The 25,223-nt window shown below is 44.2% G+C and overlaps 1 protein-coding gene across 3 annotated transcripts in view; it reads right to left on the bottom strand.

Annotated features, from left to right (window-relative positions):
- FLCN (folliculin) overlaps positions 1–25,223 on the bottom strand; it is a 611,825-nt gene that overhangs the window by 195,270 nt on the left and 391,332 nt on the right. For all 3 annotated transcript variants that reach the window (XM_069645735.1, XM_069645734.1, XM_069645736.1), the window contains exons 8-9: positions 6,090–6,203; positions 1,601–1,724 (exon numbers count right to left, since the gene is read on the bottom strand). In XM_069645735.1, coding sequence (XP_069501836.1) covers positions 1,601–1,724; positions 6,090–6,203 — 238 coding nt within the window. The remainder of the gene's footprint in view (positions 1–1,600; positions 1,725–6,089; positions 6,204–25,223) is intronic.

Raw genomic sequence — 25,223 nt, 5'->3', positions numbered from 1 at the left:
GGTAAGGTATTGGTTATCACAAGGAAAAGGGGGATTCCAGGTCTCGCCTGTGGACATCCTCTCCGACGCCCCAAGGACACTCCAACCAGGTGATCACCCCTCAAATTTCCACCCTCAGGATCTAAAAACGATGGCCTTTCTCTGGCCACCTGAGAAGAGGATCCAAGGGGAATAGGTTTTAGGATGCCCTCAGGTTTCTCACAGTACCATCACAAACACACACACATACATACACATACAGTGTTGTGTGTGTGTGTTTGTGCTGGTCCGTGGAGCCGAGTTTGGTGAGTGGAGGGAGGAGGTTTGTATAACAAAGGCATTTTAAAATGCCTTTGTTGCTCAATCCCACTCCCCACCGGCCAAAATAACAAAATAAGCTCTCCTTAGGAGGCATCATCGGACCCAGGGGACAGTGATGATATTTGTTTACTGGACATCTATCATAGATGTCCAGTACAAAATACCATAACTGGCCCCCCTGGGCCACTCAGCACCTCGTATACGCACATTATCACATTGATTGTGTGCGTGTATTAGGCGCTGCGGGGCCCAAGGGACAGGGATGGCATTTTTTTTCTGGACATCCATCATAGATGTCTACTCAAAAATCGCATGCCTGACCCTTGTGGCCCCCCCCCCAGCACCTTGCATACACACAATCACGTTCACCATGTGAAGCAATGGGGCCCATGGGGCAGGCATGACAATCAATGTGTGCCTGTGAGGCGCTCGTGCCTCAGGGGGCGTGCAAGGCAATTTTCTACTGGGCATTTAAGCCCAGTAAGAAATGCCATGGCTGTACCCTGGGACCTCAGCTTCTGAGACACATCTACCCCCTGGGCCTCCGGCACCTCGCAATCACACACTCACATTTATCATTAATATGATTCTGCCTGAGTGTAAGGCGGGGGCGCACCATGGAGCAGGCATGGCATTTTTTACTGGGCATGGTTGAGAAAGCAAGCATGATAAGTGCTGGAATTTTAGTGCAGCCAGTTTGGACATGTTTTTATACTTTGGCATGCATTTGTAACGGTAAAGGCAACTGGAGTATGTTCTTACGTGGGGATACTGCCATATATTAGCAGAACAAACATCGACATGTTTTCTTATAATATCATTACTGACATTATGCGCAAAGCAAACATGATTATGTTCTTATATGGGAATACTAGGGTATAATGGTGCAGTCAGTATTGTAAATGTTGGTGACCTGCATCTATTGGATTTTGTTCATGAGTTACCCTGGAAAAGCAATTGCACATGGTTTGCTTTTTACCCAATTTTTCTAATAATTGTGCACTAAATTTCACCATTTTAACCCATTATGTAAAAAGAAATTCTCGGGGGAGAACGGCCCTCGCGTCCCCCGGCACCAAACGTCCTTGATTGGTATGGGCTCCCTGCCTATGCTCAGTCACTGTCGCATATCTGGGTCAAATATATTTACACCCCTCCAGTTAAAATAAATCACCAGCCGCTGCTGATCATGTCACGACTGAAAAGAAGTAATATGGGAGGTGCATAAGGCAATGATAATGGTGATCAATTGGAAATAAGATGAACGAAATGTGGTTTTACGAAAAGGGTTCGGTCTTACCAGAGGACTGTATATGTGATGGGATCTGCACATGGGGACTGAGCCCCAAGAAGTTGCAACGATAGGTTTCCTCGTACTGTTCACTGTACGGGATGGTCCGCACACAGCCAACAGGCAGCATGGCCTAAAGCACAAGACACAAAAGGAACACTTCAGACAAATGAAATCCTTCCAGCACTTTTGAGTCCATAAGCTTCAAAGAGGATTGTGTCCAACATGCTCATATCTCAATGGAGTGGATATGAATGCTAAATAATAATATTGCCTTTAAAACTCAAACAATGCATACTCTGAGAGGTGTCTTCCTCCTTTCCACACAAAACCACTACATTATTTCTGTTACAGATTTCTCCATCACCAAAAGTCTCTTACCAGGCCTTTTGCATGTACATTTCTAAAGTCAGGTGAAAAAGAATGAAACGCTAGTACAGAAGCAAAGTTAAAACACAGGAGAGACAAAGGGATAGATCTGAATACACAGCTAAATGGCTGGTCTTTTTGTAAAGAATTCTATGGCATGATAGCCTCACTCACATTCCCTTTTGTGTACTTGTCTCCCCAGTAGCACCTTAGCATTCAGCCGCTAGTGTGAGACCACAACAGCCCACAGATAAAAGGTGGAGACAATTGACAGAATGGTTAGCTCTCTTTAGTTCTCAGACTTCTACCCAATGATCTATTAATATGAGTAAACTGAAGCTTTTGTAACAGAGACATTCAAGGATGTTTGAGCAGCTAAACAGCACAGTTGCTTTAATTGTGCCACATAAAAAAGTGAAGTCAAAACATAATGCAAGCATACCACAATCAAGTTAGAAAATAATATTTTGTAACCAAACTAAGCTCAAACTTGGCGACATCAATTGTTTAGTTGAAATGGTTGATTTTTAACAATTGAAAAAGTCGTCAGCATGGGTGCCTCGCATATATTTGTGTGGCTACTTCACAAGTTAATTTCATTAATTGGTTAATATGCGAGAGATTATCACTCTAATGCGCCAACTCATTAATCCGTTAAATGAAAACTTGTTTACTCTTTATGATGAGTCAAATCGAGTTTATTTCCATAATGTTATCTTCACACTGGTCAAGATTTGACTTCAAGTTCTAATTCCACAATACAATTTATAATGTTCCGTGTTCTTTACACACTGGTCAAAGTTTGTCTTCAAATTTTATTTCCAGAGTACAATATAATTTCAAAGTACAATTCTATTCATTTTATCGCTTTCTCGACACGTGGTTCCCCATTGTCAATCCCAATGGTTCCTCAGGAGAAAAAAGAAGAAATAGTTTTGATCTGTAGACAAAAAAGAAAAGTAGAAAAGAAGGGGGGGGGCAAAGGAATCAATTGTAATTTTAATTCCCCCTTATGTTTTTGAAAATTATTTGTTTAATTCATGAAAGTGTAACTGACTCACCCTTTTAATTTGTCTGATAATTCTTAAATTTCTTTTTCCATTATACTGGTTCGACAAATTGTTGTTTTTGTCTAATCTCTTCTCAAAGAACAAAATCCTCAATTATGCTGTTAGAAAGTAAAAAAGAAAAAGAAAACAAAAGGGAAGAGAAAAAGAAAAAGGAAAAGTTTGTTTAGGGAAAATTGCCTTCATCTTTGGGTTGGAGAACAAACTATTGGGTTATTACAAATAGTACTAGTTATGGCATTGGTTTTAGCCTTACCTTTGTTTAATACAGCTTTCTGTTCAAAAATGAAGTTTCCAGGCCTTGGTAAGCCTCTCCCTTGTCCTCGGCTGCTTTCGCATTGAAAGCCTGCCGAAATCCGCTATTTATAGCGTGCGATGATGTCATCACACCGCGGGTGCCGTTAAAATAGCGTGACACGGTGACGTCATACGTTTGCACGTACCCAACGCTCCCGGTGGCCATTTTGGAGCGAGTAGGATGCCGTGAGAGCAAAAGCACCCCAGATAATATAATCTGTTTAATTTTTATGGCGGTGATTAGGTGGTTTGTAAAGCTGGGGATCACGTAACTATAAATCAAAATGATCCCTGAAATAAGACGATTGGCCTAAATTTACAGCTTTTGATTGCTGTGTAAATCCTATAGTCCTTAATGCTAACAAAACAATTAGATAACGAAAAATTAACAGGGTTGAATAAAGTTGTGAAGTTTACGAAGAAAGACAGACGTAAGGGCAAATAATGTCTCAAGGTATATTACAAATGCATTTGTAAAAAAATCTACATAGGGAGCACAATAAGAAAATTGAAAGTGAGAATCTTTGAACACATTAGAGCAATCAAACATAAAGACCTTAGATCTCCCCTATCAGTTCACATTATCAACAAGCATCCAGAATTTGAAATTGCATCGCTAAAAATCTTTGGCTTGGAGAAAATGTCCTCCCCACCAAGAGGATGAGACAAAGAGGAACAATTAAGGAAACAAGAAAGCAAATGGATTTGCATAATGGATGTGTGTATCTCAGGATTAAATTGTGATTCAGAAATGTATAATTGGCTGTAAATTTTGTTTGTTTAATAACATGCAGAAAAATATGCAAGATAATGCATATGATCGAATATGTAATATACATTGAGACATTATTTGCCCTTACTTCTGTCTTTCTTCGTAAACTTCACAACTTTATTCAACCATGTTAATTTTTCGTTATCTAATTATTCTATTAGCATTAAGGACTATAGGATTTACACAGCAATCAAAAGCTGTAAATTTAGGCCAATCATCTTATTTCAGGGATCATTTTGAATTATAAATACGTGATCCACAGCTTTACAAACCAACTAAACACCACCATAAGAATTAAACAGATTATATTATCTGGGGTGCTTTTGCTCTCACGGGATCCTACTCGCTCCAAAATGGCCACCGGGAGCGTTGGGTACGTGCAAACGTATGACGTCATCGCGTCACGCTATTTTAACGGCAGGTGCGGTGTGATGACATCATCGCACGCTATAAATAGTGGATTTCGGCAGGCTTTCAATGCGAAAGCAGCCGAGGACAAGGGAGAGGCTTACCAAGGCCTGGAAACTTCATTTTTTAACAGAAAGCTGTATTAAACAAAGGTAAGGCTAAAACCAACGCCATAACTAGTACTATTTGTAATAACCCAATAATTTGTTCTCCAACCCAAAGAGGAAGGCAATTTTCCCTAAACAAACTTTTCCTTTTTTTTTCTCTTCCCTTTTGTTTTCTTTTTTACTTTCTAACACCATAATTGAGGATTTTTTTCTTTGAGAAGAGATTAGACAAAAACAACAATGTGTCGAACCAGTATAATGGAAAAAGAAATTTAAGAATTATCAGACAAATTAAAAGGGTGAGTCAGTTACACTTTCATGAATTAAACAAATCATTTTCAAAAACATAAGGGGAAATTAAAATTACAATTGATTCCTTTGCTTCCCCCGCCTTCTTTTCTACTTTTCTTTTTTGTCTACAGATCAAAACTATTTCTTCTTCTTTCTTCTGAGGAACCATTGGGAGTGACAATGGGGAAACACGTGTCGAGAAAGTGATAAAATGAATAGAATTGTACTTTGAAATTATATTGTACTCGGGAAATAAAATTTGAAGACAAACTTTGACCAGTGTGAAAAGAACACTGAACATTATAAATTGTATTGTGGAATTAGAACTTGAAGTCAAATCTTGACCAGTGTGAAGATAACATTATGGAAATAAACTTGTTTTGACTCACCATAAAGAGTAAACAAGTTTTCATTTAACGGATTAATGAGTTGGCGCATTAGAGTGATAATCTCTCGCATATTAACCAATTAATGATACCACCATCAAGGCATAAATATCCCAACATACATTTTGTTTTTAAGTATTTTCATTAGGAAGGCAAACCCGTAAACCTATCATACCTTCAACAAAATGTTCTGCTCTACGCAACTGAAATCCTGATGCAAGCCCTCTAATGTCACCTTCTTGCGACCATGGATACCTGTGGACCTCAGAACTACACTGGGCTAAGAAGGTACCACACAGAGCAAGAGCAGCATTCTAATATAGAAGTGCCAGACCATAATAAGGAGATAACCTTTTAGAATATGGGAAACTGGGCAGGGATGACAGAAGGAGGCACTATCCTCAGTCACACCATAAAATCCACCTATCCCTACATCCCCCGACACTACTAAGAAGTTCAAATAACTACATGATACGACTAGGCAAACTTTGCAATAACCTTGCATGGCCACCCGTACTATGCCAACTGCCCACCTAATGTATAGTTTCTTTTAATGGGGTTACTCTGTATTTAGCTTAAAATATAACTCTAAGCCACCCTAATAACGAGTGCACCATTATCCTGAGTGTGGGGCATATCTGATAATCAATATTGATTTAAAGAACTACAAGAACAAAAATCTAGGAAATCTACAAAAACATTAGAAACTATTACCAATTTCCTTACACTTCCTTAGTCGAGCGACATGTCTCGCCATTAAATATAGATCTCCATTTAAAGAGTTGGGAAGCAGAGTCTTACCTGCAGGACCTGGAAGGCTGACTGAATTAGATTGCGATCTTGCCCTTTCCATATGACCTGATTTCCCATCAGCACATGCCACGCCAATATTCGGAATGCAGAGCATCCCAGAACCTAGAAGGAACAGGAGAATTGACATGCCTTAAGTTTGTTTTCCACCTCCTACTTATCCTGCACTAAAGGAGCTGCAACTGGAACCAGAATCGATTTACCCGCAGGTGGAGCGCTTTTTAAATTTGCATCTGCTAAAAGGGTTCCCCCCTGGGCAGAACATGGAGAGACATTCCCAATTTCACAGAAAAATAACTGAAACCTACCTTTCTCCCCCGCCCTCAAGATTTAATGGTTTATGGCCCACCATACTGACTGAGTGATGGGAGGGGTTTTCCGAACCACTACAGATAAGGGGTGTATCAGCCACTTTTAATCCCTAACAATTTGTCAAATTTTCACAAAAATGAAAAATAGGGAGCAAAAATACCCCCAATGAAAAAGAAGAAGCGAACACATAGCAGCTTGCCCCACTGCTTTTATCCACACAGCTCCATTGATATGTTTGTAACAGTAGTACATGTAGTGCCAGAGGAACAGACTAATTTTTTTTGTTTCGGCAAAAGTCATAAAAGTACACTTACAAAGTTACAGTAAATAAAATTAAAAGACTTAAAACACAGTACTTAAAACCATACACTAACATTTGGTATTACAATCATACCGTCATTGATAACATTAAACAACAGTCCCCCATTCCTCTGTTGCTAAGTATATCACTTATACCATATCGCCTTTCCAGAACTTTCAGTAGCATCAGGGTCATTACGGTCTATTTCATGTCATTTACCCTATTTCCCGTTGTACATACATGACCATGCACATCATTTAAGATATGTAGCCTTATGTTTAGTAGTACATATTGTGAGAAACCAGAAGATGTCTCACCCGCTAGTGTCCGGGGATCTATCATCCAGGTGGCCAGGGCACAGACATTGCTTTTGGATCCAGTTCCTGGGGGTGGACCAGTGCCAGAGGATCACCTTGATGAGGGGTCTTCAAGGAGTGGGCGTGGGACACCGAATGGTGAGATGCTGTATCCCCTTCCCTTTAATACCTTTTCCCCATTCCACCAAATAGGATACTTAGGAACTCAAACCCCCCACCCCTTTTCCGACATGAACACTTTCTCACTGACAGCTCACTGTGATAGAAAACAGACTAACATCTGAGCCGTATACCTGACATGTCCCAGCGCAAAAGTCAGGCAGAGTCAGGCCGTTACTGATAATTACACACACCTAACTTCCATTACACTTCCCCACACGGATAAAAGGCAGAGCATGAAAGCACACTCTGAGCAAGGCAAAACCCACGAGGAAGCAGCAGTTCCAAGATAGCAGTTTAATACGAGCAGAAAGATGGTAAAACCATAGAGGGTTGCAAGGAGGTAAGTACCCTTGACCTTTTCGGAGAAGAACCTCTACTTTCACGAACCCTCAAGAATAAGAAACATAAGACTGTTAATTAACACTGAAGAAAGGGGCATTGTGTGTCGAAGGTACCCGGGGTCCTCCCGCATCGATAGACAAGGCGGGGAGGAGCAATTGCCGCTGTGGTACTGTACTTGGCTCCTAAAGCAGCGCCAACAAAGTCAGCACAGCCGGTGAGGCAGGGAGACTGATAGCGGACCGGTCTGTGTTACAACCAAGGTTGCAAGCAGCAACATTGTATGAATAAATCTGTAAAGAACAGAGTGTGAGGCGTATGTGATGAGCGGTGCGAATATAATTAAATATCCAAGGAGTGACTGAACTTTTGAAGCCAATATAGCTAACATATACAGAGTGGTCCGGCACCATGTGGGTGCTCATTTGAAGGTCTATGTTAGGTATCCAAATGGGAGTGTAAAACTGTAAACTGTGAAATTGAAGTGGTCCTGCAACGAGTCAAGCAAAACCCTGTGCACATTCGAAAGTCTTCGATAGCTAATACAAACTGCAATTGGTCCGATCCTGGCTGAGGGAGACTAATTGTGAAAAGGGATCTGAGCCTGGCTGAATGAGATCCGGGATGAACCGCGAGTCATTCGAGAAAATATATTGTATAGGCATTGGAGAAGAGGATCTGAGCCCGGAAGAGGGGAATCCAGGGTGAAGAGTTTATCGCCTGATTGGAGTACTTGTAAAGGAACCTGAACCTTTCATCAGGCCCTCTGAATCAAGAGACTTTGAAAACTTAAGAGACTTGTGCACAGAAGGCCCTGATGCTGGTAATGGAAATGTGTCCTCATGCTGAAGAAGCCAGAGAGTGTGCTATGCTCAAGTGAACTGCCTTGCCCAGTGCTGAAAACGTGGGGAAGGGAGGCCAACAACCTAAATATCCAGACTTATCATTTTGTGAACACTTCTTTCTTTTTCATGAACATTACCCCACATTATTTGTAAATTAGTGGTAAGGATTGGCAATAGGTTTTTGTAGTATAGGCCCTTTTATTTTGACAAGACTCCACTAGGACTGCCTTATTATTATTTGATGGTCGTAGCTTGCTCCCATCTGTAGATTTAAGTTTAGATAGGCGTTTATCACACATTTGTAAAGTTTAATAAACACCCTTGAACTGTGATCACCTATGTCAGTCTTACTTTGATACCATGCCTTCCTTACAATATTTAAAAACTTTAATGTAACATTTATCATTGGTAGCCCTGCACACAAAAAATAAATCATGGGTGGGACGGCCTTTGTATTAAATGATGTGCGAGGAAACATGTGGTGCATTTGCCAAATCTGATGTTACCTCCCTGCACCTACAATGTATCCAACAAGAAGCCTGGATCTCCCACCTAGCCCACAGATCTATATTTGAATCCTTGGTCTATCAGGCCGTTCTTGGTATAAAGTGCAGGTGCCGTCGCTTAAAACAGGAGTTAGTACTTAAACATTAGATGTCTGGAAGTTTTCGTCGTCTCAGACCTCCTCAACTATAATTCTTTATAAGATGTATTCAGTTAGGCCCTTAGCTACCAAGTGATCATTATTTAGTAAAGTGCCTACGAGTTAATAGCTAGTTACTGGGAGAATTCTCCATGATAACTCTTAGATCTCCTTCGTTATCATTAGCTCTACTCTGCATATGCATGGGCCCTGGTTACCAAGTTCCTTGTTTGATAAAGTGTATTCAAATAATGAATGAATATTGCACAAAATCTCCATCCAAAGTTCAGTCAAGTTTTCCATTCTCACAAGCCAAACAAAATAGTGAGGGATTCACATCCCTCTTGATGTAAAGTGCATGTTGCCTGTAAAAACTAATTAACTATATGGTTTCGGCGTCTTAAATCCCCATTTGATGCGATTCTTTATATGAATAAGATGCATGCGGTTGACTAGTTATATACTTCCTAGGTTTGAGGTTCTGCCAGCATATTCATGCTCGTCTACCAGGTACTTGTCAAATACTGAGCCACTATTCCTTTAGTATCTACTTGATTATCAGATTTGCAGAATTATTCTGCATCATGAATACATCTTAATCCTGTAGCATGGAGAATTGGCTTTAGAATTCTCTTGCTCATATTACTGTATGCACGGTATACAAAACAAAGATATTGGGCAGCTTCAGATCTGCCTGGGCAGAAAGGACAGGTTTCGGAACTAAGTCTTTTCATGCTTTTCCCAACGGGTAGGATCCCAAATCTCAGTATGAGATATAACGTTCTTTGGGGTGATGGGTTAACCACGTCTAAGTAGGTCTCAAATTCACCTGTCATTTTGAATGCAAGGTATGTGTGACCGCTCTCACTGGTGGCTTCCTTCGCTACATATTCAGACCAGCTGTTAATCTTAAGGACCTCACAACCTGAACTTTCACTTTCTTTGTTATAGTCTCTGCCCTAGATCAAAGACTCAGTAGGCCAAGTTCTTCTGCCACTGTCTTTATGTGGTTAGCCCAATTGAAAGATCTCTGGGGCTTGGCTGTAAGAACATCTATCAGCTCATCTCTATAGACTAGCAGTGATGGTGTAGTCCATAGACAAATCCAATAAGACTAGCAGTGACGATGTAGTCAATAGATACATCCAATATAATAGGGATTTTACTCTAATCTTTTTGCCCACGTGTATGAGACCTAACTCCAAGTGTATTAAGGCACCAGAGGTGTTCTTTGGCAATCTAAGTAGCCTCTTAAGAATTTATATATTTTTCACATGGTTCGAGTCCCCAAAGTTCTGGACCATAAATAGCACTGTTTACTGCCTTCATGCTATATGCTTCTAGAGCTGCCATTATGGATCTTTTCCACAGACTGGAACAGAGTTTTGTGATTATTGAGCTAGTTTTGGCCAGTGTCATCTCACTTTTCTCTTTATGAGCACCCCAGTCGCCAGATGAGTTTATCCTATATGCTAGATAGTAACAGCATTGTACCTCCTCAATTTGCCTTCCTGTGTCCACCAGATCCAATGTTTTTACAGATTGTTTTGTTGGACGACTGATCATAGATTTAGCTTTTCACATTCATTTCCAGCCCCTTGCTTTTACACATATCAAGGAATCAGCAATTTGGTTCCTATGTCCTACTGGTGTTTTAGATATTAAAATTGCATCATCTGCATACAGAAGTATACCAACTTTCTTGCCGTTTAACGTTGGGGCGTCTGCCTCTCGTTGGCTTATCTCGTTCACTATATCTTTAGTATATGGGCAGAAAAGGGTGGGGGCCAGTATACACCCATGAATACACCATTTCTGCGAAAGCTTTGCTCAGTTTTCCCTTTTGGCCATATTTTACACAGGCCATACTGTTGGTATACAAACTGATAATACACTCAAGCAGTCCACTAGGTAAGCCAAGGGATGATGAACACTTCCATAGTTCACTTTCTGGGAACATTGTCACTGCTGCCTTTAGATCTAGAAAAAGAAAACAAAGGCAGCACTTGTTTACATGCACATTCTTATGGATGATACGCACAAGCCTCAGAACCTGGTCCGTGCAGTTGTTGGGAGGCGGATTGCTGTGCTGGTGCAGTCTGTTTTTGCTGTTTTTCGTTGTGAGGAGGAGCTGGGCTCAGATGCCTCCTTTCAGCGCAGCGCGCCAGAGTCAGCTGCAGAAATCAAGCTGCAGTTGTTGGCAGTTTGTAGCGGTGAGTGGTCGTGTGCTGACTAACCCTTGTAAGGCTCCATAAGTCCATGCAGTGGCATTCACGAGGCGTGTAGTTGTGCAACTCTCAAGTTGCCTCTCTCTGCTCCCGCACGCCCGACTGGTTTTTCTGACGGGGGTGTTCTGTCGCGTGAGACGCCGGCGACTGGGTCAACACACATTTGTAAACAAATCTAAAATAACTTCAAACAGAGCCTGTGACTTTGCCTAGAATGGAACAAGCAGAGCATATGGGCGCCCGCACTCAGCACCAGCTGAAATTGCAAGGCACCACATCTACACCACGGATGTCTGAAGCAGACAGACTCTGAGGTGAGACTGTACGTACTTTTACCGCCCTTACATGCTAAACGCATACCTTTTGAAAAGTCAAAGCAGGGTCAATTACCTGCCCTTGATGTGACCGATGGTGAAATGCTAGAATTGGGCGATGAAGCGTCCCAATTGCCCTTTGAGATTCCTGGTCCGCAGGGCTCTTTTGAGACCTTAATTAGCTTGACGAGGGCCAGTCATCAGGATATCCTGGAGAGCGCGTGAGCTGATTAGTGAAGAGGAAAGTGATCGAATGGCCCTCCACCTCATTAGCAGTGTTGTCGGCAAATGGCCCTCCCCCTCATTAGCAGTGTTGTCGGGGAGGAAGAAATGGATGACACCCAGCTGAATATGTGATTGGAGAACAAACCTAATGCTGCATTGGTTGAAAAAAAGAGCCTGCGGGGCGGGTTGCGGGGGTGGGGGGCAAAATGTTGTCAGAAAACTCAAACCTGAAGAAACTTGATGCTAGCCTGACATCAGCTTCTATGGTGGCGTTGAGGCTATCATAAGATATTTCTGTCATCCAAGCTACTCTAGAAGAAAGAAATCCTACATGCACCCTAAACACCACAGAAAGTGACAACCCACGTGCCCTCCACACAAAGACTGTGTATGCTCCTTTATGCAACCCCCTTAGAGAAGGGGAATTAGCACAGGAGATGCAGGGGGAGCTGGTGATAGTCCCAAATAGCCTCCCGACTAGGATATCACGCGAAAGTGCTTTGGATGATCTGAAGCAGCCTTCTGTTCTCTCCTCAATTCCATCCTCAGTGTCAACCACGACAAGCCTAAATTAGTCTGTTTTTTCTGCAAACACGTCCCTTCAGGATGCTCAGGGTACGATCGCTTCTCGAGCTAAAATTTAAAGCATGATAATGTCAGCTCTTACAATCTCACTGGCCCCTTTCATCAAGTTGTATGAATCAATTCATGAGAACTATAAAGACCAAGCCACTCTTTTGGCAATGGTCCATTCTAAGCTGATCTACCTTGTGTCATTCAAAGCCACAGTCCAGGCCAGACTAGATAGGGAAGCTGAGCAATCGAATACAAAAAAGGTAGCAGGCGCCACATGGCTTTTTGCTCACTGTAATTTTCACAAATGAGGAACATCCATTTGCATATCAGTCTTTGTCCCGCCCACAAGGGCAGTTCAGCATCGAAATGCCAGGCAAACCTCCTTTGAACAAGAGTACCAACAGCAACCCCAAACACGTGTTTCAGCCTTGTTGGAAATTATCAGTGAGGTGGAGCTGTGCGCCTCTCTGAGCACAGTGAGCAAGGGGTCTACGTCTGGGTTCCCCCAAGAGGGGAGCTAGCAAAGTGGGAGCGAAATAAAAGAAAGATAATTATGGGTCTCAAAGTCCAAAGCCATTACATTTTGCAAATTAAGAGGGGTCCGAACCTGGCTGAGGGAGACCCATGTGTGAACTTTAAGGAGGGGGTTTCAGCACGATCGAGGGAGACCCTGGAGAAAACAAGAAAACTTTGTGTTTTAAGGATACCAGCTACACTTCCGGGTGAACGGCAGAGTTGGGGAGGCAAGGCCAAGCCTGTGGTGTTACCCTTGACTCGTGAATGGGAAATCGTAAAACCAAAAAAGAAACGCACACAGCCGGTGAGTTGGCAAGCGACCTCAGAGACCAGTGTGTGGTAAAGAAAGTTTGAAGTGGCAACAATATATCGCAAGTGAAGGCTGTACGCGGGTGGATGAGATGCGAATAAAGACAGACATGTGAATTAACTTTGGAGTAAGCACAGCAGTGAATTCAGCGATACTGAGCAACGGAGTGGTCCGGCGAAAGAAAGTAGCCCACTCGAAAGTCTCTGTGGAAGGTACATTGTTTGCAACGATAAAGTGATTGAATTGCAAAAGTGAAGCAAGCAAAATTAACTCCTAGAGAAGGGAAGAGAGAAAGTTGAACCTTGAACTATTAGTCAAAGTGGTCATGCAGAGGTCTCTAAAGAAAGCCAGGCACATTCGAAAGTCATTGACATCCAAAAGCGGTATGAGCCCAACTGAGGGCGACCCCAAGTGCAATAAGCTTGGGGAAGGGAGCCCCCTTGCATGTTTTGTTGAACTTTGTTCTGAACAAGCGGTCTGAGTCTGACAGAGGGGGACCCATGTGAACTTTGTTGTGAAAGGTCTGAGCCTGACAGAGAGGGACCCAGGTGAAATGTATTTTGAAGAGGTCTGAGCCCGACAGAGGGGGACCTATGTGAACTTTTGTTGAAACATTATTTGGAAGTAGAAAGACTTTTTTTTCCCATTCAAAATTTTTATTGAGATATCAAGTTGGGCAACATTGTAATGACAACACATGCGTCATTTATAGACATGACCTCAAAATGAAAGCCATATATGAAAATTACATCATTGCTCCATTACCTGTTCATAGTGTAGGTAAATATTGGTCATACATCGCTAAAGTCATATGATCCCAGCTTAACATCAGCAATCATAACAGCAAAAGGACAATGTATAATATCTTTACTAAACCTCTACTCGACAAATTGGACAGACTGGGTGTCACCTACACAAATTATGCAGAGGACACCCAGATCCTCATCCCCCTTTCGGGCAATTTCACTACGGATACACCTTTAGTAAACAAAATGCACACCCTCATTCAGGCATGGATGGCAACCCATGGCCCCTGCCTGAATGACGAAAAAACAGAGATCCTCATTCTAGGCTCACCCAACAACTGTAACGCTCACCTGACTCCCACGGAGGCGCTGGCCTGGTTCGCGCTGCTGTGACCTCTTCTAAGGTGATGCGCAGGGTTCGGAAGATGGACTGGACCGGGCCCCCAAATCTGGCTTGTCTGGCTCGCAGAAGTATCCTTCTGTAGGCGAAAATAGGGGATTGACTGTCTGGTTAGGTAAGTCTTTAATGAGCGTTTTTTGGTAATGTCTTTTCATTCGCTCATTAATGCTGATGTCTTTTTTTTCCCCTTAGGGGCCGGGGTCCGGAAATGCCAGGATGCGGCGCGGACCCGAAATGAATCAACAGGTAAGTCTTAACATGGAGATTTAGCTTTCCTTATTTCCTTCTCTCTCTCACCTTTTGTTCTGGTCTTTTTCTCCCTAGGCGCTGGGGCGTGACTGCGAATCCGGATGATCGCTGCTGAAAATGGAGGCGCCCTGTAAAGGTGAGTGGAATGCGGCGCTGCAGCGATCGACGCGATGAGCTTTTAAATAAAAGTCTTCCTTTTCAGGATTGTCGGAGAGATGTCTCCGGGATGCGGATTTAGCAGGTAAGGACTTTTCCTTCTTCTGTTCTCTTCTTCTCTTCCTTTGCAGGTGATCCAGGATGCTGGCAGGCATAGCAGAAGTCAGGATGCAGGAGCAGACACGGTGAGCGTCCAGCTGCTAGATGCAGAACAACGCAAAGCACGTGTAGCTGTTCGGGTGGGGTTTAAATAGCCTTGGAAGAAGTTCCAGGTATGTATCCTTCCTCCAATCAGGTATGTATCCTTCTCCGACCACGCCCGGATGGTAAATTAGTCCCACAGGTAAAGTAGTGCCTTTCAGGCCTCAAGGAGGCCGGGATCCTGCAGCATGGTCTGCATCAGGTAAGTGCACCCAAGCAGTCCCATAATGAGCCTGGCGCCTATGGCGCCAGGACTGATGTCTTTTATGAGCCTGGCGCCATAGGCGCCAGGACACTGTCCAAAGGGCCCCTATATGGGGTTGCTGGGTCCTTCCTTGGGGACTGGATGTCCGCTTTCGGGGACGCAGGGCTTGAACCGGCTCCCCGGGAGTGGTCATCATGACAGCACTCCCCCCCCCCCCCCAAGGCCCCTCCCAAGGTTGTTCCCTCTGGGGGTTTTGGTTTGTCTGGGAAGAGTCGGTGGAATTTCCTGACTAATCGAGGTGCATGCACATGGTCGCTGGGTTCCCACGACCTCTCCTGAGGGCCGTACCCCTTCCAATCAATTAGGTAGAACAGTTTTGACCTAAACATTTTTGAGTCTAAAATGTTCTTCACTTCGAATTCGGGCTCCCCATCTATTAGAATAGGTTCTGGAGGTTTGAGTAGTCGGGTTCCGGGTACCACTGGTTTCAGAAGTGACACATGAAAAACAGGGTGAATTCGCATACTAGCTGGTAAATCAAGTTTAACAGCCACTGGGTTAATTATTGCCGTAATAGAATAAGGTCCCAGATATTTTGGGTTAAAAGTTTGAGGCCCTTTGAGAGGTAAATGTCTGGTAGCTAACCACACTTGATCCCCAATCTGATACGGAGGTGCTTCACTCCGATGTAGATCAGCATTCTCCTTGTATTTTCTCTTGGCTTGTTGTAAATGCGTAGTTGCCTCTTTGAAGGCTTGGGTAATTGTAGAATGCAGATGTTCTACTGCAGGCATTCCGAGGTTCTGAGGTGAGTCAAGGTTTGAGGTTCGAGGGTGATGCCCAAACAAAGTATAAAAAGGACTGTGGCCAGTTCCAGAGTGTACCGAATTATTATATGCGTATTCGGCTATCCAAAGAATGTCTTTCCAGTTGCTTTCAGATTGCTGTAACATACACCGTAAGTACTGCTCAAGGGTCTGATTTGTCCTCTCGGTCTGACCATCGGTCTGAGGGGGGTGACTGGTCGATAATCTTACGTCGATCTGCGCCATTTGACAACATTTGCGCCAGAAGTGGAAAATGAATTGGCTTCCCCGGTCAGAGATTAGTATAGATGGGAATCCATGTAGCCGAACAATATTTTCGAGGAATTCTTTGGCTAGGACAGAAGCTGAAGGTAAACCTTTCAAAGGAATAAAGTGGGCCATTTTGGAAAACAAATCCACAGTTACCAGAATAGTATTGTACTATTGTACAAGGAGGCAGGTCCATAATAAAATCCATTGATAGGGTGTGCCAGGGTGCTGGCGGTATGTCTAGAGGTTGAAGGAGACCGGCTGGTCTTTTCTTTTGACTTTTATTTTGGGCGCAAACACCACAGGACATCACAAAAGATTTAACATCTTTTCGCCAAGAGGGCCACCAAAATTGTCGTTTCACCTTTTCCTCTGTCTTGGCAATACCGGGGTGTCCCTCTATAAATGTATCATGATAACCGGAAATAACTAGTTTTTGTAATTCCTTATGTGGCAGGAATAAGCGTCCTTGGAAATAAGGTAAACCATTATCTATGGTAAAGTCTGATCCCTTTTGTATCCAATCCTGTAAGGTTGTAGGGTCCAGGAGTTGTTTCACTCTGGCTTGAATGTCTTCAAGCGTCTGTAACGAAGTCATGCCTAGAATCCTCTGTTCGGGAATTATTGGTACTGGTTCTAAGTTTGTATCAGATTCTCCCATTCCAATTCGGGATAAGGCGTCTGCTTTGCCATTCTTGCAGCCAGGTCGATAGGTAATCACGAAATCAAATTCAGCGAAAAACAAAGCCCATCGGAGCTGCCGTGATGACTGAGCCTTGGCGGTTTTCAAATACTGTAAATTCCGGTGATCAGTGATCACTGTGATGGTATGTCGAGCGCCAAGCAGATAATGCCGCCAGGCTTTAAAAGCGGACTTAATGGCTAACAGTTCTTTGTCCGTGATTGCATAATTAACCTCGGGTGCCGAGAATTTTCTGGAACAAAATGCTACGGGATGCAGTTGGTTGGTTTTGGGATCTCTTTGGGACAGGACAGCTCCCATGGCTAGGCTGGATGCGTCAGTCTCGACGACATAAGGGAGATCTGGACGCGGGTGTTTCAATATAGGTGCGGAGGTAAACTTAGCTTTTAAATCCTGAAAGGCCTGCTCGGCTTCTTCAGACCATTCAAAACGTTTATTTTTCCTCAAGAGTGCAGTAATGGGTTGTACCACGCGTGAAAATTGCGGGATAAACCTGCGATAGAAATTGGCAAAGCCGAGCATGCTTTGAACCCATTTTACAGTGCTAGGTGATGGCCATTTGAGGATGGCATCCACTTTTCTTGAGTCCATTCGGACTCCTTTGGGTGTCAGGATGAAACCTAGAAACTCGACTTCTGTGGTATGGAAAACACATTTCTCCAATTTAGCAAATAGTTTGTGTTGGCGCAGTTTTTCAAGTACTGCCCTGACGTGTTTTCTGTGATCAGATTCCGAAGAGGAGTACACCAGAATGTCATCGATATATATGACAACACAAACATCAATGAGTTCCCGAAGGACATCATTCATGAAGTATTGGAAGGCAGCCGGCGCGTTACACAATCCGAAAGGCATCACCTGGTACTCGAATAATCCGTATTTAGTACGGAAGGCAGTTTTCCATTCGTCGCCTACTTTAACTCGTACCAGATGATAAGCCCCCCGGAGATCTAACTTGGTGTATATGCAAGCGTCCTTCACCTGGTCAAGGAGTTCAGGGATCAGAGGCAGATTATAACGGTTTTTAACCGTTATCTGGTTCAATACGCGGTAATCGATACAAGTTCTAAGGTCGCCTTCTTTTTTGGGCACGAAGAACATAGCCGAGGATGCCGGGGACTTTGACGGGCGAATAAAACCATTAGCTAGGTATTGATCCAAATATTGTCTGAAATGCAGATTCTCAGGTTCGGTAAGGGCATAAATCCTGCTACAAGGGGGTTGTGCACCGGGCACCAGATCGATCTGGCAATCGTACGATCTGTGAGGAGGTAACGTGTTGGCCTGTTCCTTTTGGAAGACGTCCTGAAAGTCTTGGTATTCCGGAGGTAGTTGCATGGAGGCAGAGGTTACAGATGCTAGATTAATCTTCAGATTTTCTGGTTAGCAGGTTTGTGTACAATCCGGGAAGGTTATTCTCCTAGCTCGCCAATCAATTCGAGGATTATGTGTCTCCAACCAAGGGATTCCAAGAATAACCTGAAACTGTGGAGCCTTGATTACATCAAACACAACGCCCTCCCGATGGCCGTCGGGACCAATAAGAGTCACCTCAGTAGTGGAATGTGTTACCGGTCCAGAGGCAATTTCAGTTCCATCGACTGTGGTGTTGACATCTTTGCTGGTTTTAGGACGGAGAGGGAGGTTAATCCTAGAGACCAATTCACGATCCACATAGTTTCCAATAGCTCCACTATCGATGTATGCCTTTATTGCATGCAACCGCTTAGGCTGTTCTGGATCTACGAGAACCATTGGCACAATGAAATGCGAGGTCTGAGAGTTAGTTTTCAAGCTCGGCAAGCGGACCCCTACACTTGTAGGGCGGAGTCGTTTCCCGAAACAGAGTCTTCATGGTTATTATCAGCGGCTCCTACCGCCTTTCGGGGCGGTTTTGCCGGGCAATTCCGTAGAAAGGGTCCAGAATTCCCACAATAAAGACATAATTTTAACTGCTGCCTCCTTTCACGTTCCTTTTGAGTTAAGGGTCCTTTAACCCCTCCAATTTGCATAGGCTCAGAGACATCAACTCCCTTGGGATTAGCATGGGTCTTGACCAACACCCGGGTCTCAAACCTGGACCGATCTGCTTTTCTGTTTTGAAGTCTGTGATCCAATTGGACCACTAAGTCTATATACTCTGTGCATTCTTGGGGCGGATTTAAAACTTGGGCCAAGACATCTTTAAGTTCTCCGCGTAGGCCTCGATAAAACAATGTGACTCTTTTATCCTCTGGCCATCCCGTTTCCACAATTAGTCTATTAAAGGTTGCAATATAGGATAGGAGGTCCTGATTGCCCTGTCGCAGGGATAGAAGTTCGTCATCCAGAGCCTGCCCCTGAGAGTGTCGAGCAAATAACCTTTCCATGCTTGCTTGAAACCTTTGAAAATCACGGAGAATCGGGTCATCTTGAGTAACCAGTGGAACTGACCAATCGGCAGCGCAGCCGCTGAGATATGACAATACAAAGGCTACCTTGGTCTGATCATTAGGGAAGGCCCCAGGTCTGCATAGGAAGTGCAAACGACACTGATTCATGAATACGGCGAATCGTTTGGGGTCCCCAGCAAAGCGTTCGGGTGGGGCCAGCGGCATGTTTCCAGGTAGATTAATCTGCACAGGGTTACTGGAAACCACAGGAGCCGGGTTCCCTCCGGAACCGGGTAGAGGAGTTTGCCCAGCTTGACCTTGCAAAAGCTGTCTGGCCAGGTCATCAGTTCTTTCCTTAGATATTATTAATTCCCTCCTGAGGGCATTAGTCTCTTGACGAGCGGCATGTACTTCGGCCCGTAATTCCCCCAGTAATTGGGCCAACTGATCAGTCTCAGACCTTTCCATAGCGCCTGGGTGGGAATTTGTAGGAAGGCTTCGCGTTCTGTAACGCTCACCTGACTCCCACGGAGGCGCTGGCCTGGTTCGCGCTGCTGTGACCTCTTCTAAGGTGATGCGCAGGGTTCGGAAGACGGACTGGACCGGGCCCCCAAATCTGGCTTGTCTGGCTTGCAGAAGTATCCTTCTGTAGGCGAAAATAGGGGATTAACTGTCTGCGGGGTAATGCAATCGGCCTCCCACTTTCCCCTCTCACCCTCCTCGAAACCCTTCTGTGATTCCTCGTAGCGTCTCACCTTAGGGTCTGAAAGGACAAGCTCTCCATCCTGCTTCTTATGCAGGGGCGCGTTGGTATCCAGTTACTTCACTGGATTTTCGGATTGGTGAGAACCAAACTTGCTTGGCTTCCAGGTAAGTTTTTTGATAAGAGGTTCCCCTTGTGTCCATGCATTAATGTACTAATGCTAGTGTCTTTTTCCCCAAAGGGGCCGGGGTACGGAATGCCGGGGAACAGGCACCGACCCGAGATGAGAGGTGAAATCCTTGTAGAAATCAGGTAAGTCTTTAATGAGCGTTTTTTGGTAATGTCTTTTCATTCGCTCATTAACACTGATGTCTTTTTTTTCCCCTTAGGGGCTGGGGTCCGGAAATGCCAGGATGCGGCGCGGACCCGAAATGAAGAGGGAATGAATCAACAGGTAAGTCTTAACATGGAGATTTAGCTTTCCTTATTCCCTTCTCTCTCTCACCTTTTGTTCTGGTCTTTTTCTCCCTAGGCGCTGGGGCGTGACTGCGAATCCGGATGATCGCTGCTGAACATGGAGGCGCCCTTTGTTGGCCTCCATGACTTTTCCTTCTTCTGTTCTCTTCTTCTCTTCTTTTGCAGGTGATCCAGGATGCTGGCAGGCGTAGCAGAAGTCAGGATGCAGGAGCAGACACGGTGAGCGTCCAGCTGCTAGATGCAGAACAACGCGAAGCACGTGTGGCTGTTCGGGTGGGGTTTAAATAGCCTTGGAAGAAGTTCCAGGTATGTATCCTTCCTCCAATCAGGTATGTATCCTTCCCTGACCACGCCCGGATGGTAAATTAGTCCCACAGGTAAAGTAGTGCCTTTCAGGCCTCAAGGAGGCCGGGATCCGCAGCATGGTCTGCATCAGGTAAGTGCACCCAAGCACTCCCATAATGAGCCTGGCGCCTATGGCGCCAGGACTTATGTCTTTTATGAGCCTGGCGCCAGGACACTGCCCAAAGGGCCCCTATATGGGGTTGCTGGGTCCTTCCTTGGGGACTGGATGTCTGCTTTCGGGGACGCAGGGCTTGCACCGGCTCCCCGGGAGCGGGCATCATGACAACAACTTAAAAAAACTCGATTCCAACTACAGCTCCTTCAATATCGATGGCAATATAATCCCAGTCACCAAAGAGGTGAAAACCCTCGGTTTCTATTTGGACTCCACTTTGTCCCTAAGAAAACAAGTGAACTCCCTGGCCTCATCCACAGCCTACACCGGTAAACTTATTAAAGCATGCAGACCCTTCCTCTCACCAGCTAGCTGCATTATCCTAGCCAATGCACGAATCCTCTCAAAACTGGATTACTGCAATGCACTTTATGCAGGCACAAATAAATACATCATCAATAAACTTCAAACCCTACAAAACAACGCGCTCAGAACGGCCCTGAACCTCCCAGCTAGAGAGCATATCTCGAATGTGCGGAGAAAATACAACTGGCTAAAAATTAGCGATAGGATCACCTTCAAAATTGTCACACTAACATTCAAATGTCTGAACAATGCAGCCCCCCCATACTTTAGGGATAGAATAATAATAAAAACCACTGCACGACCAACCAGAACAGCCAACTCTTTCTGCCTCCAACCCCCTAGATTCTGACTAAAAAAAAACAGGAGGTAATAGCTTCCCTGTGCAAGCAGCCCAGCACTGGAACACCCTACCAGTTGAACTAAGAAGGGACCAGCCCTACAACAGCTTCAGGTACCATACCCGCACCTGGCTTTGACGCAAAGACCTCTGAAACCGGCGACCCAGAGCATTGTGATCTAATTACACACGTACCCCCCCTCCACTCTTACATGTAAAATGTACATAATGTATTTACTGTATATAATTTGTTACCTTTCCACCCTTACATGTATAGAATGTACATAATGTAATTACTGTATACAATTCATGTTACCAACAAACTGTAATATGCAACCTGTAACCAAGTTCTAAGAATTTGTTATTCTGTGCACCCAGCTACCCAAGGGTTTTCTGGCGCTCTATAAATAAACAAACAAACAAACATGAACATTTAAACACGTACAAGTGTGGAAGCATGGTGGGTTGTAATGCCTAAAATACATTATGAACTATTACAACAGTGAAAAGGAAGTCATCTCATGGGGCTTGTGGTATATCCTGGAGCCGTCATGCTGGCTCACATAAGTAATAAGAGGGGCCCATTCTTGGAGATATCATGCAGATTCTCCCTTAGCTGCTGCATCTATTTTGTGCATTGCCACTACATACCAAATCCTATACCACCATTCTTTAATGTCTGGGGGGAGTGGGGAATTCCAATTCTTTGCTATGACCATCTTTGCTGCAAGAAAATGGGTTAATAGTTTAGACTGTTTTGGCGCCAGCTTGCAATACCCCTGCGGATCTGCATCGCATAACAGTATCACTAGTGGGTCCGCTACCAATTCTACTCCAATTATTGTTTTGATCTGAGCTAATGCTTCCTTCCAAAACACCTATGTGACTGGGCATGTCCACCACAAGTGATTGAAGGTGCCCGTAGCAACGGAGCATCTCCAACACGTGGGGGGGTATGCAAGGTTAATTTTATTTAAGCGTTCTATGGTCAAATACCATCGTAGTAACAGCTACGATCTCATTTTCCTTGAGATTAACTGATTTAGAGCATTTCCCTGTCCTAGTCCATATATTATACCAGGCCAGTTCATCTATGGGTCTCCCGAGGTCTTTCTCCCATTTGGCCATGCATGTGTGGGGCGAGTTGAACCTTTTAGAGTTAAGGATTTTATAGATGGATAATACTAGGCCTTTCGGGTAGTCCCCAATAAATCAGTCCTCAAACTGGGTAGTGTCTCGTTTGACTTGAGCGCCAGCTTTGAATTAGAGAGCGAATGACTGAGTTGTATATACCTGTATCTATCTGTGTCTAATACTAAGGAGGTATGTTTGCACTGCTCAAATGATAGGGGTTGCTAGTTGTCAAATAGTTGGCCTGTCCTAGACAAACCCCCTTCTCTCCATCGAGTAAATCTCTTAGTGCCCTGTCCCGGGGGTGTGGGAGGATTCCCAATTATTGCAGATTCCCGTGAGAGTGGACGGGAAGGTGGTTGTTCCATATCTTCAGGCCGCCTTATCCCAGTACCCAAAAGTTGACTTAGTGATTGGAAGCCCATTCCCATTTTTCTTCCTAGTTCTCGGGGAACGCCAGCACCATTCGTGCATGGGACCACCTAAGGCAGATTGTTCTATGGATGCCCAGTGCTTGGTGTTAGGCTGCAATGCTTGGCTTTCTAGTACTGGGGCAATTTGTGCTGCATATAGGTAACTCTACATTCTGGACTGGCCGTTCTCCCCTCTCTTTTGCTGCCATCAGCGTTTTTCTAGCCACTCTTGGGGGTATATGTCCGCAGACAAAGTTAAACATATGCGGCTGGAGTTCCTTAAGAACCACTCTGGGGATCCAGATGGGCAATGCTTGAAAAATATATAATAGCCTTGCCAACAGCGTCATCTTGACCACTGTCATTCTGCTTAACCAAGAGATTTCCATCCTCCCCCACTTCACCAAGTCCTGTTTGACTGACGTTCGGAGTGTTACGATATTAGTCGCGTACAATTGGTCGTAACAGGAAGTCAAAAAGACCCCCAAATACTTCAGGGGGTTTGTTGCCCATGCAAAATCAAAGGTTCCTTTTAAATGCTGAATAGCATTATATGTTTCTGAGCTGTTAAGTATAGTGGATTTTGTATAATTAATCTTAAATCAGAAAACCCCCTGAAATCTTGCTAATAAGGAAATTATATTGGGAAGTGTTTTTACTGTGTACACCATATAAAAAAGCAGGTTGTCTGCATATAATGCCATTTTGTGTTGATAACCAGCCACCTCTGGCCCTTGTATATGCTCTGTGGAGCGAACTACCCTCGCCAGAGGTTCCATGGATAAGGTGAAGAGATGGGGGATAAAGGGCATCCCTGCCGTGTACCTCTTGCAAGCCTTATTGGGTCAGATAATACGCCATTTAGTTTAATGCGGTAAGATGGAAGTGTAAAATTAGCAAGCACACTCGCAAGAACCTTAGGCCCAAAACCAAACTCTGTTAGCACCTTGGACAGATAACCCCAATCCACCCGATCAAACGCCTTCTCCGCATCGATCGATAATACCGCCATCGCTTTGTTACACTGTCTGGCTAAGGCTATTACATTTATTGTTCTTCGGATGTTATCATGTGTATGCCGACCCGGGACAAACCTGGTCTGATCTGCTCCAACCAATATCGGGAGCACAGAAGCCAGGCCGGTGGCTAAAATCTTGGAATAAATGCGTGCATCGTAATGAAGGACTGAAATTGGCTGATAAGAGGAGCATTGTGTAGGGTCCTTGTCCGGTTTGCCAATTAGTGTTAAGACCAATTCTCCCATAGTGGAGGTGATGGTGCCCATATCCACAAAGGAGCTGAAAAGGGGAGCCAGTTGAGGTGCAAGTGTATTAACAAACTTTTTATTGAAGAGAGCAATAAAGCTATCTGGCCCTGGGGGTATCAGGTAATATTATCCCCACCAAAAATATCGCCGTATATATGGTCGTCGGAAACGGCCATAGGCGAGATTTTTAGTGGGGATAATATTAGGGTTTTTTGGGAGCAGGGGATGTGGGGGTGTCCCCCGCTCCTTTTAAAATAATACAGGGGTTGCGGGGATGTCCCCCACAGGTTCCATGCCTTAATATCGCCGCAAAAATATGGCGATATTTTTGCGGGGATATTAACACATGGAACAGCCCTGGGGCTTTATTAGTAGAGAGGCAGTGGATTGCCTGGGTGATTCCTTCGGTTGTAATGGGATCCTCTAGCATCTTCATCTCAACCTCTGCAATCTTCGGGAGGTGAGCATCCCTCATAAAATTCTCTTGGGCGGCCACATCTACTGTTTCAGCAGTGAACAATGATTTTTAATATTTTGATATAATAATTAATTTCTCAGGTTCCTCCACCGATAACTTGCCCGTTATATCTCTTAACCCCTTGATCGTGTTTCTGTTCTCCTGAGCTTTAAGCTTATATGCCAGGACGCAGGAAGCCTTGTCTGAGGTGTTAAAGTAAAGTTTTTTCTCTTAAGCATCTTGTGGAGGTGTCGGCTTCCCATAGAGCTTTTACCTCAGCTCTAGCTACTTGTAGTTGTCTGTATACCTTTTGTGTAC

The sequence above is a fragment of the Ambystoma mexicanum genome, chromosome 2p (assembly GCF_040938575.1).
Source record: "Ambystoma mexicanum isolate Mex_15411 chromosome 2p, UKY_AmexF1_1, whole genome shotgun sequence".
NCBI lineage: Eukaryota > Metazoa > Chordata > Amphibia > Caudata > Ambystomatidae > Ambystoma > Ambystoma mexicanum.
This window is presented reverse-complemented; position numbering and strand designations above follow the sequence as displayed.